This window comes from Aptenodytes forsteri, unplaced genomic scaffold (genome assembly GCF_000699145.1).
Source record: "Aptenodytes forsteri isolate BGI_AS27 unplaced genomic scaffold, ASM69914v1 Scaffold471, whole genome shotgun sequence".
NCBI classification, from domain to species: domain Eukaryota; kingdom Metazoa; phylum Chordata; class Aves; order Sphenisciformes; family Spheniscidae; genus Aptenodytes; species Aptenodytes forsteri.
In genome coordinates, this window is record NW_008795862.1 from 254815 (window position 1) to 272713 (window position 17899).

Genomic DNA, 17899 nt, shown 5'->3' on the forward strand with positions numbered 1-17899 from the left:
TCTTTAACTATAAGAATTGGTTTCTTTTTTTTTTTTTTTTTTTTTTCAGTTAAGACAGTAACAAAATTGGAAAATTTACTCCTCTCTTTTCTTTATAAATAATTCCATATTTATAAGGATATTGATTCTTAATTTAAAAGCTTTAATAATTTGGGTAGCAGATGAGCACCCATAAAAGCGAACTGAATTTCAGTGTGTGTCATAACTAAGACAAATATATCTTCCAGTTATACTTTTCAATTTAATTTGTTGACCCTTAATCCTGCTCTTATCCGGAAGATTGGACAGTGTTCAGGTGCTTTTATGTACCATTAATTTTTTTTAACAATATTTAGTGTTTCCCCAAGAAGACTTTTAAAATTTGTGCTTTCTAAGAATGTTGTTTTCCCTTTACTGATACATCATTCTGAATTTGTTTTCTCAGTAAAGATGATAAATTCGTATTTACAGGCTAACAGCTTTTGTCCTCAAGTCCTTTGCACAGTCTCGTGGGTTTATTTTCATTGACCCAAAAGAACTAACAGCTGCCAAAGACTGGATCATCCAGCATCAGAAAGAAGATGGTTCTTTTCCTGCTATGGGCAGGATACTAAATAAGGATATTCAGGTAAAAACTATACAGACTCAAAATCATGCAATAGGTGCATTTTTAAAGTTATTATCAAAGCGTGAAGTGATGCAGTTTCCTTATGCCTAATATGAATATTGCATTTGAAAGGCTAGAATAGTATAGGAAGAACCAGGAGAATTTCAGTAAAAAAAAAAGTCTGTCGGAACGTATCTGTGTGCTGTCCCATGAGAATGGAAAGCAAGATGTCAAGTCTTGCAAAACACTTCAGAATCATGTCTCGGAGTATGAAGTTATGTGCATTGAGTGTGTTCTTAGGCTATTGCTAGGGAAGGAAGCTACAGTGTTGGGTTGGGTTCCTAAATTTCGTACTCCTTGTGTGCAAAGGAAAAGAAGTTCTGTGATGCCACAGCTTCTCTTATAACGTATTCTTCATCTTGCTTCAAGAGTCTTTTTATCCAGTGTCCTTTTCTCTAGTTTTCATCTAGTGGTTTGTGTTTGTTGCCCTCCAGGGTGGAATCCATGGTAAGATCTCCCTGACAGCTTATGTGGTTGCATCTCTTCTAGAAACAGGTGTAACTTCTGAGGTAACAAAAACTTAGTTAAAATAGCTCTCGTGTTCTACATATTCTAAAAATTCTCTTTTTTTTTTTTTTTTACGTTCTACATATTCTAAAAATTCTCTCTTTTTTTTTTTTTTAAACGATTTTACTGCTGTTCACTTTCAAAGGTTCTGTGCTCGCTAGAATGATAGCATCAGGTGACAGGGCTGTTTGAAAGCCTTGAGATTATTCTAAAGTAAGGAATCTATTCTGAAGTTATTCAAGGTGATCTCCCATCCTTCAACCATCAGCTCGAGGTTTATTCTACCAGAGCAAAACTCCTCCCTGCAACCCCATCCCCTAACCTCTCCCAGAAATGGCTGCAAAAATGTTTTCTGCCTTGTAATTTCAAGGTGTGATTGCAGCCTATGCAGATGCTGGTAGCTTGCCTATATATACTCAAAAAAACTTTAACTACCTAGCTTAGTGCTAACAGCAGTTTAACTAGGGCCGCATAGGCTTCGGGGATCCAGAAAACTTTTGCAGTCTGCCTTTGCTATAGTGGCCAAAATGCTACTGCTATTAGATTACAGTATCTTTGGAGAGCTGCACTCCTGTAATGTGCTGGATTGAGGACTCTGGAGAAAAATGTTTCTCTTATTTGTAATGAGACAGAACAGGAACACTACAGAAAAAAGAATAGCTACATAGGAACGTGCAATTACGCTGCATAATTTTTGAAGTAGGAAAAAAAAATCACTTTCAGTACAACTTACGTTTTAGAGATTCCTTCTTAAAACACATGGTAAAAACAGTGCTCCTCTCCTCTGTTGTATTTTTGCCTGCATGCAATTTCACTAGAATGGAGGTACTCAGATAACATCGCAGTTAAACATTCCCACTAACTATGACTGGGAAAATGTCCACTTGCAGATGTGCTGAGCAAGTCATGAATACAGTTCTGCACTTGCTCTTCAACAGCCAAGGGAAAGAGTGGTGGTGGGTGAGTAGGTCTGTACAGGTAGAACTGGAAGATTAAAACAGGAGGTGTAGTGGATGTTGCAGCATATCTTGGTCATCAGATGAAAGGATTGCCCATTCAGGCAAAACCCAGTGAGTTTATGGAGACTTTGAAAAAGCAAGTGCAAAGAGCAGTATCTATTCAGAAATGCTGTGATAATCAAAGCACTTCTGATGGCATCCCTGTAGAGCTTGAAGAGCGAGACCATGCTGCCATTGCAAACAGATAGTCCCTAACCCCCAGTTCTTGTTGGAGTGGCAGGCCTTCAACCTTATTAAAAATTAAAAAAAAAATGGAAAATCCTCAAATGCTCATAGAGTAACTTTCTGCCTCCCTGTCGACAGTGGCCCCCCCCGGCCCGAGAAGTGATGTGATGCTCTCTCTGGGCTGCTGTGTGTCAAGACAGCCCTAGCATTTTTATTTGCTGGAAGTGCAGTTTATGTGGATCTAATGGTTTTCCTAGAGGAGATTTGCAAGTGTTACTAATGATCTTAGCTAGGAAATGAGGAAGGGGAAGGTTAGTGCCACAGGGAAATCAAAGGAAACCAAATTACATCAAGTCCAATTAAATTGTTTCTATAAATTATCAGAGCCACGTTCCTACGTGGTGAGGTCATTGAGGGAGTTAATAAAACATGTTTGTTGGCTGCAGGGACCCCTGGGAACCTTGGCCTTTATTATCCTCTGGCGTCTGCTAGACGCTCCAGAGTGTCAGGAACACAATCAAACATACAGTAGAGAGCTCGCTTCTGCTCTGTTCATCTGCTGCCTTGCAGGGGCATGAAATTTCTTCAGCTTTAGGGGGAAATAAATGTGTCTCAGTGTTAGTCTAGATCATTCTTGCTATGCTATTTGCTCCTTTTTTGAATTTGTGATGCATGGCTTTTCTTAGGGAAAGGAAACCTTTAGTGTCATTCTGCAGAGAGCAATCTTTCCTAGGTTAGGGGTTTTTTTAATGGACACAAAGCAATGAGAAATAAAGTGATTCTAACTTCTGAGGTATAGAGGCTGGTAATATGTCTGGGCTCTTTCCCCGAAATATAGGAAGAAAGAACAGCTGTTGACAAAGCAAAACACTTCTTAGAGTCCAACTTGCACTCAGCAGAAGACCCCTACACTACTGCCTTGACTGCGTATGCCCTGACACTGCTACACAGTCCCTCTGCTGCTGTGACGCTGAGGAAAATGAACAGCATGGCTATTACACAAGGTACTGTGCTTCTGGGTCCAATCTGGCAAGTTCCTGAACTGGCAATCCTCTTATAGGAACAAGCAAATAGCCCTTGCTACTCGAATGATATATTCGAGTTACTGGAGAGGATAGGGCCTGTGAGATGAGGTCTTTCTCACGGCACAATTTGACTTTGTAAGGCAAGAGTTTTCCTGATTCTCTGTAGAGAGGGCTGAGTACCTTAGTTTCACGTGTGCAGCTGATGCTGAAGGAAGGCAAGCGTACCAGAGGCTCTGCAGTGACTTCCCTGTCAATATGACAGTTTGCCTTGTAACACGTCACATTCCCTGATGGTGTATTTTAATCCAAAATCCAAGAATTACCTAATTTGTCACGTTCAACCATCTTTGTAACTGCAAACAGAGCCTCTTGCCCAGGGGATGCTTGTCTAAAAGGAGGGACAGTGCAATTCAGGGTATGAATCTGTTCTTTGAGTCAATACAATAGTAGAATTTGATTCTTCCCATTTACAGAGGCTTAGCTGTAGTCCTGCTGTAATAACATACATATTCAACTGTCCTATTTTTCTAGATGGCTTTACACACTGGAGCTTGACGGGAACTCTTGTTACTGATGAAGATACCTTCATGGGATTTAATGATGGTCTCTCTCAATCAGGTACTTGTACTGCAAAGACAGAGATAAGGGAATGGGCTGCAACAGCAGGCCACTGACTGCATGTATTCTAGTGAATTGTTTATATAAGACAAGGTATTCTGAAAATGGCAGTCAGTCAGGTCAGGGTCCAGATGAAATGAGAGCTCATAAGAGGCAGGTAACGTTATACTGAAAGAGCTGGTTAAGAGCAAATGAGAGACAGAGCTAGATGTGGTCAAGACAGGACTGGCTTTTCAGTCCCAGCTATCTCACCATTTTTCACTCCAGTTTTATAAAGACAGTGAGGGATACAGAAGAGTGAGAGCCATATGGGATTCCGTCAGGGAGGAATCATTGAAATGGAAATCTGAGAGAAGTCAAATACGTTGAATCTTAGAGCTGTTTAGCTTTGTATTTTCAAATGGACCTAGGGATTATATACCCAACTTTTATTGGCAGCCACTGGCATTTCAGCTGATTTCCTAGACTTTAGCTATCAAAGCCACAACAACGGTGAATGATGCTATAATTTTCAAGTCACTTAAAGCCATTGACTCTTCTAATATGATGTAGGTGCACCCATGTTCAGGAGGGATCTAACTGGATATTGTATGAAAATCTCTAGGACAGAAATACAGTATGGGCAGCAGCAAAGTAGAACTGGAGTGGGAGAGAAATTACTTATGGGGTACAATCAAGTAGAAAGAAGGTTATCTATTGTGTGAAGGGAACAGATTATGTTGGAAGCAGAGATATCTTTGGAAGATGATGCATCTTGGGTGCAGACATCTTTTAACTTCGTTTTTCTCTTCCTGTGTTTACTTCTACAGACTCTTAACTTTTTTTATTTTTCAGTTAATGAATATTCATAGAACTATCTCTAGACCTGCTCAGATTTCTCACTTCTAGATGGTATTTTGATTTTTTAATTTTTTTCCCCCTTCTCTTTCAGTTGTTTCTGCAGAAGTGGAAATGACATCTTATGCCCTTTTGACGTACACGCTCCTAGGAGACGTGGCCTCTGCGCTCCCAGTAGTAAAATGGCTTTCACAGCAGAGGAACGCACTTGGAGGATTCTCATCTACTCAGGTGGGCTGCCTCCAAAAAAGGTAGCTTCAATGCGTGCACCATCAATTGTAGAAATCAATTGGTTCAGGAATGGTCAATGCAGAGTTTCTGTCTGGAGTCTAGACAGAAACTGTCTGTGTCCTGGTAGGAAGAAAAACTTCCCAATGCTCTTTATTGCTTCCTTCTCGGACTGATAATTTGAAAGGAACCTAGACTTTGTCCTTACAGATGTCTTTGACCGCAAAAGTGAACAAAACCTGATATTTATTTTGCTATCTGAATGAATAAGAAAGATTCTTCTACCAGAAGCTGATGACTGTACAGCACAGCGCTTTTTTGTAAGTTTACTATGCTCCTGTATTCTTCACTATTCTGATCTCTCCCTCTTCTGATCCCTAGGACACATGTGTAGCCCTGCAGGCTCTGGCTGAATATGCTATCCTTTCTTATGTTGGAGGAGTCAACCTTACCATTTCCTTGGCTTCTACTAATCTAGACTACCAGGAGACATTTGAGCTTAACAAGATGAATAAAAAAGTCCTCCAGACTGCAGTGGTAGGTGGTTTTGTGTTTATGTAGCCAAATTTTTAAAACGATCCATGTGAGCTGGGTTCGGAATGACAACTCAGATAGGTTCAGTAATGATAAAAGCACAAGTTAAACACTGTGAGATCTTGGGACTTTCTGGGGTTTTATGGCTGGGTTCTGATGTGAAGGAGGCAGCACTCAAAGTTAAAGGCATTTTTCACCATAAGCAATGCCTGATGCTTATTTTGTGCTGCTGCTTGTTTCTACCACTGTTAAATGCAGGTGGCTGAAAAGAGTAAGCCATACTCGCTTCACTTCTGCAGTCTCCTTTGTAATTGGAAAGATCTTTTGTACAGAATAAAGCTAAAATTGATATTCATTTCCATTCTGAGTGGCATGTCTTGTCTGTGTCTTAACTGTGGATTCTCCCCAGATCCCCAGTATTCCAACGGGGCTGTTTGTGAGTGCCAAAGGTGAAGGCTGCTGCCTGATGCAGGTAAAGTTGCCATGGGGCTGGAGAAAGTTATGTGAGCAGGTGATCTCTAAACTCACAGTCTGTTTGCTACTTTTTTAATCCCAGTTTGCTATGAGGAAGGGGTTACACTTTGAATTTCTCTCAAAGTATTTATATAATGTGGTGTTGCTTTAATTCATAGAAGTAAATGTGATTGTACTAGGGTGAATCTGCTCTGGTATAGCTTTACCTATATATAACTGTGTTGCAAAGCCTCTGTTGCCTCTGTGCCTGCCATTTCCACTCTCTCTGAAGAGATCTGGGTTTATGCTGGCCTTTGGGGAACACTTGTAGATGCTATGAAATGTTGGGGTCTAATAAACTGCCCTGATTTGTTTTGTTTCGTGTGTGTCCCCCCCCCTTTCTGCTGCAGATTGATGTCACTTACAATGTACCTGATCCTATTGCCAAACCAGCTTTCCAGCTCCTGGTTAACCTGAAGGAGCCAAAGTCAGAGCAGCATCTTCAAGCTCCAAATCTCCTGCGGTCTGTCTCTCCAGATGAGAATCGCTCTGAAGCCTTGCACAGAGAGAGGGCACTGGTGGATGATGATGACCCAGCTTCAGATCAGGACCATCAGGAATACAAAGTCATACTGGAGACGTGCACTAGGTAGGAAATGCCAGTCTGCATCATGTCCTGCCTGTTTCTCAAGAGACCGTCTGGTTTGCTGATCAGCACATCTATACTGAAACATTCATTGATACAGGAAAAATACCAAATTCTTTCTTGCTGCACTGTCTGTATCTCAAACAGTGTAAGCTAGAACACCTCACATGCAGAATGCAGAATTTCAACCATAATTGTGGGTTGTAGGACAGAATTATTGCATGGACATTCATGAGCATTGTCTGCTGGCATTAATAATTTTAGTGCTAAGTATGTGTCAAAGGTAGAGAAACAAGAACAAAATTTACAAAGAGGGCAATAAAACCTTGGGGTTTTATTATTAAGTTTCATTATTGCCTCTCCAAAACCTGAAGACGACAAATTTAATGTCATTTGCTTGTATCAGGTGGAAAAGAAAAAGTCCTGGATTATTTTCTAGGTCTTCAGTAACAGGCTTTCCTTAAAAGCCTAAAAGAGCTTGGTAATTTCAACTGGTTAACTCATATCTTAAATGTGTTGATAGTTTTATAAATATTATTGACTTGACTTTAAAGTTTGAGTTGCTTATTCTTCAGTTTTGGATACCAAAAACCTAACAGAAGATGCTTGTTGCCATGGTATGAATTTGGAATCTATGGTAAAGGCACAATATATGCAGATACTTGTTAATAAGCTGTCTAAAGCTCATTGCTTATCTCCTTATTCTCCATAAAGAAATTTAAAATAATTTTTAAAGATGGCATGATACTAAAGCTCCAGAAGTTTCATTCCTAGCTCTCAAAGGACTTTGCAAAGACATTAGCAGTTCCATCTCATTTTACAGATTGGGAAACTTAAGATATTAAGAGAAAACAGCTTGCCTGTAGACAAACAGCAGCAAGAATAGTTTCTGACCTGTGTTCAATCCACTTACACGTTTTGCTTAAACACGTCAGTGTTTGCTGCAGTTATCAGGAGTTGCTGATCTCTTTAGAAAATGTTTTGGTTTTTAAGGACGTTGTTGGAAAGTTGGCCCAAAAGAGGGAAAGCCACAACCAAAGTAAATAAGGAGGACTTACAGCATCCTACTGTGTAACAGAAGAAACCATTCCCAAGAATTTCATAACTATTCTGCATATCTGTGACCAGGAGCATGGCAGGTGGTGGGGCTACAGCTTCACTGAACTGGAACAGCAGAAGTCAAGTGAACAGCTCAGATGTAATTCATGGAAATGGAAAACTTTCACTCCCCTATCAGTTTCTGTCTCCTTCCTTCCTGCAGAGGCAAAGCCATATAGTGACTACAGTCCTGAAAACAGTTGCAGTGACTCCAGACAAAGATGAGATCTTGTTATCTCTGTCAACACACTTGCCCCTTGCTCATGTGGCCATGTTGCTAGCAGAGGCATTGCCTCTGATTGCTACAAGCCTGTGAAATCCTGGGCCAGGCATTTTTCGGCCTAGTTGAATTCTTCCTCCCTCCAGTAACAACAGCCGGTGATGAGCAATTCAAACTCATCATCCAAAAGTTTGGTAGGGTCGGTCTGGCTGTATATAACACAATATCACTTTCTCAACCTCTTCTCCCGCTGCCTAAGCACTGCAGCTTGTATTGGGGAGGTAGGCTTATAAAGTCTTGTCAGTCCCTTGAAGGTGCCTGTAACTAAGGAGGCTGCCCTGCAGCAACACAACCTTTCTGTTGTTATTTCTGAAACTTCTGCCCTGGGAATTGCTGGAGCAAAGACAGAAATTTGAGAGGAAGCCCAGTCCAAGGAGATTGATTGCTTGGAAAGAAAACAAAAGCAAATGAAATCTTCCTTTTCCTCCCCTTCTTCCTGTAATGATGCTCTTTTAACTCCTTCATCATCTTATTTAGGCAATGCGAATAGAGGAGTGCATCTAAGGATGACAATTGAAATATTTTGAGCTGGGGGTGTTCTTCAGAATGTAATTGTTTTAAGTGTTGTCATGCTCAGTGAAGTCCTTGGGGCACTTTTAAGGAGTTAGGGAGAAAACAGTATGGGAAATAGAGGACTGATATAACAGAGAGTGGGAGAAATGCAGGTAAAGGGATACCACAGGATTTTTTAGGGAATATGGTGCATGGAGTTAGATTGGGATTAACGAGGCTTAATGTCTCTGGGAGACTGTCAGCCCTGAACTGTCTTACACAGAGCCAACTGGATCTGTCCACAGACCATCTCATGCTACTATGGGCGTATGAGCTTGAGTGTGGCATTACATGCAGGTTGGCTCCGTGCAGAGCTTCAGCAAACACACACCCACCCCAGCTGTGGAGGCCTCCGTATAGAGGCCTCCAAGTAGCCCTGCTGGAGCCAGTTCAGATCTGGCAAATTTAATCCTGGAAGCTGTGTACTGTGTCTTCTCAGTGCTGGGCATGAGCTAATAAGCCCTCCTGGGTCCAAGCTCATTGTCTTTGTGGTGCAACTAAACAGCAAACAGGTAAGCTGCCAAGGAGGGATAGTTTAGAGCTGACTATATGTGAATGCAAAGAAAAGGAGTGTTGTTCTGGAATTAGCAGGAGCTTCTTTGTTACGATGTCAACTCTTCTGCCATGCTGCAAAAAATTGAAATCTTTTGCAATGGCCCAAATAAACTTTCTCTCCACCCCTTCCTGTGGTGGGTTGTTTTTTTTTTAATGCACACTTCAGCAGTAACAACTCTGAGTTTCAGTGGGTTTTTTGAGTCTTCATTGGTATTATAGAGGACGATATAGGCAGCGAATTCTTTAACACTAGTTACTAGAGAGTGAGGTTGCTGACTCATTAGCAAAGACACTTTTCTCAGTGTCAATTAGATGCTGGAGGGAAATGGCCATTTATGAAACCCTAGGTTTGAATGACTCTGCCTGGTATTGGGAAGTAACATTCCTCTTACACCACAATCCATTTACAGCCCTCCACTTAGGAAAGAACAGAAGTTTCTTCTACTCCAAGGGGTTATTCCCTTTTACCAAGTGCATTTTCTCAGATTAATTGAAAAATGAGGCAAGCAGCCCCACAGGAGACTACATCCTTCCTTCTGCTTTTCTGCCTCCATTTGCCTGTATATCTCCTACATCTCTGACCTCTGTGAGTTGTGCTTAATTTTTGTTGAATAAAAGCAGAAAAGAGGATTTTGTAAAGCCAAGTAGACTGTGGCTTTCAACAAGTCCTTCAAAGAAGAGTAGATCCTTTTAATTTTTTTTTTCCTCTGAAGTTTGTTTCAGTTGTTCTTCATCCTGAGTTGTCCATGTACATTTGTTATCTTGGATCCTGAGTTTGTTTTCATTCTTTCTCTCTTTTTGTTCTCATGGGAAGATGGCTGCACTCTGGATCTTCTAACATGGCTGTCTTGGAAGTGCCATTGTTCTCAGGGTTTCGTGCAGATATTGAGAGCCTAGAGCAGGTAAGATGCTGTAATGAGAGTGCAAGGCATGATTTTGGGCCAGGACCTAGCTCTAATTGGGGAGCAATAGGAAGCAAATGCCATTGGATGTTAGAGCACTGTCCAAAAAGACGCAATTAAAACTGGGGGGGCAGGAGATTTCACTTGTCAAAAAATATTTATCTGAAATGAGTAAACAGATGTGCTGAGCAAGATTAACAAATTTACTGAACATGGCCAAATGAAGGTTTATTACCGAGCACAGTGCACAGTAATTAAATGAGACCCATTTGGAAATGCTGAAGTGAAAATGTGCTCTAACAGGAGCTGTTTATGGCTTCTTAGTGGGCTGTGTTATCTCCAACATCTGGATTCCATTTCTTTGGAGGCTCTGTGTCTTGGAATTTTTTGCCCTTTTTTTTTTTTTTTTTTTCCTTCTTTTACTTCTGGGAGAACATCATGTTTATTGCAAGCCGAACTGAGGTGGACAGAATGTGCCTCTTACCCAGCCAGCCCTCTAGGGGAGATGAACTGTAATCTTTAGCTTTGCTTTGTATTTTGTGGAAGCATTACACTGTATTCACTGGTGGTTTTTATGCTGCAAATAGAGTTTTTAAGGACTATGTGTAAAATCCTTGCATCCTGGAGAACTGGTAAAGAGCTAAAAAGTATTTTGCTTCTAAAAGATCTCTTCTGTTAATAACTCTATCATCATTATACTGGGGGGGGGAGGGATTTGGGGAAAGAATTTTAAAGTAGAATCGTAGTGAAGACCAGGCAGTTTAATTTGACATCCTAATTCAAGGAAAAGTGCACATTGCTTTGTCTTCTCTAGGATTTCACTTGATTTGGCTAATTTATAATATAAACACCATTGCATTTTCTTGGAGAAAATGAGACCAATATGTTCCTCTTCAGGGGTTTACAATCCATGTCAAAATCTGCTGTCAGATAGTCTCCTGGACTGTCATTGAAGCTAGAGAAGCTTGTGTGTTAGTCCCTGCGAAGAGAATTGCATCCTTTCAGTATTAGGTAGCTGTGCTGGAATACTTTTGTACAGAGATGTGTGTTGATCAGATATGGAATTAATCCTGTAAAGAGAAATATCAAAGTTATTTTATATCTGTTCACTAGCTGCATGTTGAGAATTCCATTATCAAATGCATGCATGTAAAATGTATCAATTTTTATTTGTCTGTTGACCTTTGAGTGTGATATTCTCTCTCACATGCAACAAATGGTGCAACAAACTGAACATGGCTATTCAGATGAGGCAAGACCACCAGTAGGAGGTCTCCAGTATCCCTGTGGTAAGAGAAAGGAGGAAAATTAGGTGAGGGGGCCTGTAGTGGGTTCGGTTACTATTTTATCTCCTCCTGCTGAAGGTGCTAGAGCAACAGTTGTTTGTACTGCTTTCAAGTAAGTTCTCTTTCATAGTAATTTACATTAATGGCAGAAAAAATATGGATGGAAACCTGGCTTAGGACCAGAGAACTCAAAATGGGACAGGAGGAGAACAACAGGATATCTTTATGGTGTTAAACCCATGGAATGTTTTATTAGCAGAGGAAAAGGAGGAGTAAAGGGAGGGAAAGAGTTGAAACAAAGTGTGCAAAGGGGTTTTCATTACAGAAGAACAGAAAATTTGTTAGGTTAAGTAACAAATCCCTGTACTCCTTATTTTTCCTGAAACGAGCTAAGAAGAAATTACAGAAGTAGGAGCTCCCATTGTCCAGGCTGTACTCAGTGAATATCTCCTTTACCGGTTTCAGCAGGGGACAGAGTTAAGAGTTTCTAGGCCGAGAGTCCTGAGAAGGTCCCGTAAGCTCCTGTGTTACAAGGGAATGCATAGGTTCTGTCATTTCAGTCCCTGAACTTTTTTTCCTTTTTGCCAAAGCAGCTGTGCTCTGGTGTGAGGCTTGTTTACATGGCTGGGCCAGACAGGCGTCCCGGATAAAGACTTGTAAACCAACCATGCTTATTTTGTATTTAGTTACTACTAAAAGGGGGCTACATGCAGCAATCTGCTCCTCTGCTGTGCTGATGGTTTACACTAACCTGAGTTCAGGGCATGTTGTACGTGTTCTAGGTAGAGGAAACGCTGAAGACAATAGTGAATATATGATTAACATTAGGATATACACTCTGCAAGGAAACTCGGATTCTGGTTCCCCAATGAACTAGCTGTATAATGTTTCAAAACACTTTTGTTTGCAGTCTTATTCTCTCTTGTCTTCTAGTGTGTTGCTATAATCCTTGTGCTCTGTGACATCAGCCTGCCTCCGATGTTTGGTTTCTCATGGCTTCAGAGATTCTTCTGTCACATTCAGTGCCATCTTACTGGTGCCTCAGCACTGCTAGTTCCTTGGCCAGGTGCTGGTCAGCACTCCTAAATCAGAAACAAACAGTGGGCGTGTGGAAACTAGAGCAGAGAAACAGGGAGATTTACCCACACTGCTTGTGTCAGATAGATGCATCAAACTCTGGGAAGCATCATGTGTCAGCTTCATACCCTTCCTCTGTTCTGTCATATCCCCAAACCTGGCCTGGATGGAAGCAGTCAGAGGGTAAAAGCACGCTGCCCTGCTGCTGCACAAGAGTTATTTTCTCAATGCTGAATGAGCTCTCTAGCGCTAAGCAGATGAGACGATTGTGCTTTCCCTTGTGGCATCTTCCCACCTGTCTGAATTTCATGTTCCTGTCTCTATGGGTAGAGAAGCAACAGAGTCACAGTGTAGCCCCATCTACACTGGCATAGGGTCTCTGGGCATAGAATAGCAGGTGATTTGTTTTCCTTTCTCCCCTGTCTTAATGGGAAAAGGAGCTGATTCTCTTTCTTAATGGGGAAGGCCGAGCTCCTGCAGCACAGAGCTGATCTGAGTTGAGTCCTTGCAAATCTCAGAAGGATGTCAGGTACTCCATGCAGCGCGTACTTCTTCAGTGTTTGTCAGATACGAAAGAGCTGGTTCAAAACCCACCGTTTTGAAAGTTCTTTGGGCAAAAGACTATGTAATTGGTGCCTCGATTTGGAGAGAGGATTCTGCGCTTGGGATTCAGTACTGGGCAGTCCATTTCCATAACCAGAACAGAATTACTTCCTTTGGGCAGTAGGAGATTTTGCTAAATTGGGAAGGATACTACCATCTTTCTTAGTGCAGAAACCCTTTGCATTTGTAAAATTAAATGTAGGGACAAAGCTCAAGCATATATATAGGTAGGCAGTGAAGATGCACATACAACCCCTGTGATTTATTAATGGCTATCAAATGTGTATCCAAATCATGCTGACAAAAATTAAATACTTCCACTGAAGACCGGGTACTAGTTTTGTCGTGTGTTTTGGACACCACCTTCAGCAGAGCCCTGTCATTCCCACTGCTGCATTTTCTTGTTCCCCTAGCCATTTCCCTCTCCTCCTGGTGAGGAGGGGCAGGGCTGTAAATCAGATTTCCTTGTTGTTTGTTTGCCCTCACAAGGGAGCAGTGTGCGCAGAGCGGACCCACGTGCAGCTCCGGGGCAGTGATGGTTAATGAATGCTCTGTTGCACGTTGAGGGCAGCCCCCCTGGCTGTGCAGCCACAAATCCTTCTAATAATGCTGGGTGTCGACAAGGTCAGGAGGTCACCACAGGCTGGTATATATCAAGCTTCACCAGAAAAATGCAACTTTAGCTGAGCTGAGCATTTCCCGGTGGCGCCAGCCTCTCCAAGCCCTCATAAAAGGACTGTCTGCAGCCATCTACTGCTGAGGAATGACAGCCACCATCAGGCCCCTAAAATTATAAGGACAAATTAAATTGGCCCTTTCCATATTGTGTGGGACTTAAACACATGTTCCTTTGCTTGTTACAGTAATAGCAGGAAGCTGTGTGCAGGGTTTTACAACTAGACGCACTATGCTGAAGAAATTCACAGTTAAAGCTGTTGGTAGCAGGTTTGGGCAAATTTCAGTAGAAATGCTTTTTGCTTCATGTCATTCTTTCTAATGCATGATAATAATGCTTCGTTCTCCTTTCCGCAGAGTTTTCATTCTAAGATCTCAAAATAACTTGGGAACATTAAAAAAAAAAAAAAAGCCAAGGAAATATTATCCCTATGTCACAAAAGGGATTGTCTGACAGAGAGGTTAAAGTAATAGGACAGTTTGGAGAATAGAATTAAAGTATCTGCTCTGACACTTACTCCGCTCCCCAAACTGGGATTAAAACACAAGAGTCCTTTTCCACAGACCATCATCCTCCCCAGCTTCTGGATTAAATATTTTTCACGATAGATGTGTTCTGAATACAATTTATCAAAACAGTAATGACCAATTGACTGATCAAGTACATACAGCATATGACAGTCACTACAATATCGAGATGTTAGTATTCCAAATACAGAAAATCATAGGAGTAACTCTCTTGGAAATTTTAAAATAAAACTTCATAGAATTATATCAGATGGTAGCATTTATATTTTGGTGGTGATTCATTAGCATTCTGTACCAGAGAGATAGTTACTAGATTCTTTGAGGTGGTGCAGTAATTCTGTAAACAAGGGCTCTTGCACTTTCCTCTGAAAAGACTGTGATCATGATATACATACAGACTTACAGTCAGCATGAGGAGATGAGCTAGAGCATTTTTACAAATGGCTGGGGTAGATTAGGGGCAGCAGCAGCCCAGATGTGGGAAGTACTCTTAGATTGTGTTCTGATACTCCTTAGATATGCAGATTGTCCCAATAAATAAAAAGCATAAGAGGAGGTAGTCTGTGGGCATGACTGGTACAATGCAAACTACAAATCCCTGGGCCTCAAAGGGGGAGAAGATGAGTAGCAGAGGCCTGGCCTGACCCCATTCGTCAAAAGGAAGGATGCCTAGGGCTCTTTCAAATGGCTGCTCTTTTCAAATGTAAGGATTAATTTTCTTGGCAGAAGAATGTTTTGGATTTTTCAGCTGGTGGGAGAAGGGGACCTTTAATACCCAGTGCGATCCAGCAGCATAATTCCCTGGTGGTCTGAAGGAGTGTAAATTAGAGACTTTATCGAGTGTTTGGGGATCTCTGAGGTCTTGCTTGAGCCTTGGTACTGAAAACAATCTGGGAGCTATTCAATTAGATTATGGATGATATGTCAGGCATAGTCTGAGGGAGATAAATGCACCAGGGACCAGGAAGAACCCTCAGCGTTATGCACCTTGCAAACATTCCTCCTTAGGTTACAGAAAAGAACACAGATGGCTTTTTCCTCAGTTGTGTGACAGCAACTGCAGTCCTCTTTGCATTTCCCCTCTCTTACTGAAACATCCTTTTCCAGCACAAGAAATCCCCGGGGTTTAGTGTCTGATCAGTTTTCTAAGTAGTCTAAAATCTTTCTTATTTTCTAATTTCAACCTGTTTTCTATAAAATGAGATGAAACTAAACCTGTTGATTTTTTTTCCCAGTTACTGATGAACAAGCAAATTGGATTAAAAAGATATGAAGTGGATGGAAGAAAAGTCCTCTTTTATTTTGATGAGGTAATGACTTTGTTTCTTATAATTGTGTTCCTTTTCAATGAAAGGCAAATGACCAGTGGATCAGGCATAGGTACAGTGTATTGATGTTGATGGTCCCTCACAGGTGAGGATTACCATGCAGCTTTAGCTGGCCAGTTGCTTGAGCCTCTTTTGAGGCAGGTAGGTGTTGCGGTTTTGGTTGGAAACCAAAGCATAATAGAGGCAGGTGATTAGCGTCAGCCCATATAGAATTTCTGGGCAAATATTACTTAGTTTTTGCCTCAAAATAATCTCACCTTCAGGTACAACTAGCATTGCTAAAAGGACGGAGTAAAAATGCAGTCTAATTTAGATCACACAGCACATACTTGAGAGTGGAAGATGAGATCTCTCTTGGCTTGGTCACGAGCAGTAAACTGTTAGCTAGTTGCGTTAGCAAGCTGGCTGATGACCGGAGTGGTGTTAGGTAAGCCAGAGAATACAGCTTGAGTTTCAGGTTTGACTTTCTGACATTGTTGTATGGCAAGTATGTGCTTTAAAGGCCAGCAAAGTATCACGTATTTTAATTCATCCTGTTTGGCTTTTATTCATTATCTTTGTCTCTATACCTAGTATTGGAGGTGTCTTCGTTCTCCCCAAGTGTCCAGGCCAGCGTGTTACATTAGGGGCACATACTACATTTATTTGTCTTTGTCTTCACTTAAAGTGCAGCTTTTGTTACAATGAGTCTTTTACATAATTTCATACAGATTCCTAGCCAGTGCATGACGTGTGTAAAGTTTCAAGCTTTCAGAGAGCATATAGTTGGGAAAACAGCTCCTGTTCCTATCAAAGTGTATGATTACTATGAGCCAGGTATGTGCCTGTTTTCCCTTGATTTTTGCCAGCATTAGAGCTCTAGGCATAAGGCTCAGTTGTGATTTCTCATTCTTGCTGGCCTGCAGCTTTTGAAGCAACTCGTTTCTACAACGTGAGTGAAAACAGTCCCTTGGCTCGGGAGCTCTGTGATGGGCCAACATGCAATGAGGTGGAAAGCTCAGCTAGCCAATGGGTTGGTAAGTTGCACCAAAGCCAAGCAGATTTTTTGGAAAATGGAGCCCACAGACATACTTTCCAGGAGTTCAGAACCCAAAATTATATTTAGAAAAATGTTCTAGTTCACTATCTGTGTTAGTGGAAGTTTTACAAAGGTTTGTGGGATAGCAGTATTAAATTTAAAACAGCCAAACAGACCAATGTAGTCTGCTCTTCAGTCACCAAAGTGAGTATTATTTGCTTCAGAGGCAAGATATAATGTATAATTCTGGACGAACCTGCACAAGGTGAGATGTGTTAATAAACATAAAGGTAAAAACTCTTTAAAATGCAATTTGGTTTTCTTTCTCTAAAATATCTTGCAATAGAGTTCCACAATTAACTGTAGGAAGACTGAACAATTTCATGCATCAGTGAAAGGAATAACTTTCCCCAGAAACTATATGTTCCTTTCTGTCCTCTATGTCATATTAAATAGTTGCTTTATCCTGTATCTGGAATCTGCTGCAATATGGTTCTTTCAGAAAGACAGCTTTATTCCCAGAGCTTTTTATTCTACCATGTTTGTAAATTCCTATGAGAAGTCTTAGGGAATTCAACATGAAAACTTACATCAGAGAAATAGAAGAAAATTGCCACTCCATCTTCCCCTTCCCCATGCTATGCAAAAATATTGCTTTGGATGTTTTTGTTTACTTTTCAGGCTTTGTTCACTCTGGACCATGCAATAACATTTTTGGCTGCTTGGAGGATGAGTATTTTGAGCAGTGCATGTGTTCGCGAGACTGTGGCTATGATGGGGAGCCTGTATGTGGATCAGATGGACAGATTTACCCGAACCATTGCCAGATGGAAGTAGCATCGTGCCGGAATAATACAAGGATAGAACAGATGCCCATGTCGCAATGTTCTGCCTGTACGTTTCATTCAGTTCCCTTTTCTGTTATGATCTAGTTGCAGAACGCTACAAATCTTTGTCTAAGCAAATGATAATTACATATGTGTGGTAGGGAAAAGGGGAGAATTCGAAACCTCCTATGTATTATTTTGCTACTCATACTACAGGAGATTAAGTTCTAAGAGCAGCTGCCTTCCTGCTTAGCTCAGAATAACTGGTTTTCTGTTCTCGTTTTACCAATCAGAATGAACTTCAGAGAAAATTAGTGGTACTGTCTTATCTGAAGTGAATTATCCTAGATAAAAATGACATCCATTAAATGTAACATCCTTTGGAGATTCTGCATGGGCTTTCAAGATGTGTAGTGCAGTAACCCAGTGAACTGAGTATGCCACCTCTGGAAATGCAAACGTTTTCTAGAGATTCATTAACAAATTTTAGGA

At 41.0% G+C, this 17899-nt stretch overlaps 1 protein-coding gene across 1 annotated transcript in view; it reads left to right on the forward strand.

The window, feature by feature from the left end:
* Positions 1–17899, forward strand: part of CPAMD8 (C3 and PZP like, alpha-2-macroglobulin domain containing 8) — a 52158-nt gene that overhangs the window by 28546 nt on the left and 5713 nt on the right. The window contains exons 27-39 of the mRNA XM_019473329.1: positions 451–607; positions 1081–1155; positions 3176–3341; positions 3894–3980; positions 4912–5048; positions 5427–5582; positions 5989–6051; positions 6443–6681; positions 9978–10065; positions 15470–15544; positions 16273–16378; positions 16468–16578; positions 17262–17474. Of these exons, the coding sequence (XP_019328874.1) occupies positions 451–607; positions 1081–1155; positions 3176–3341; positions 3894–3980; positions 4912–5048; positions 5427–5582; positions 5989–6051; positions 6443–6681; positions 9978–10065; positions 15470–15544; positions 16273–16378; positions 16468–16578; positions 17262–17474 (1673 nt within the window). The remainder of the gene's footprint in view (positions 1–450; positions 608–1080; positions 1156–3175; positions 3342–3893; positions 3981–4911; positions 5049–5426; positions 5583–5988; positions 6052–6442; positions 6682–9977; positions 10066–15469; positions 15545–16272; positions 16379–16467; positions 16579–17261; positions 17475–17899) is intronic.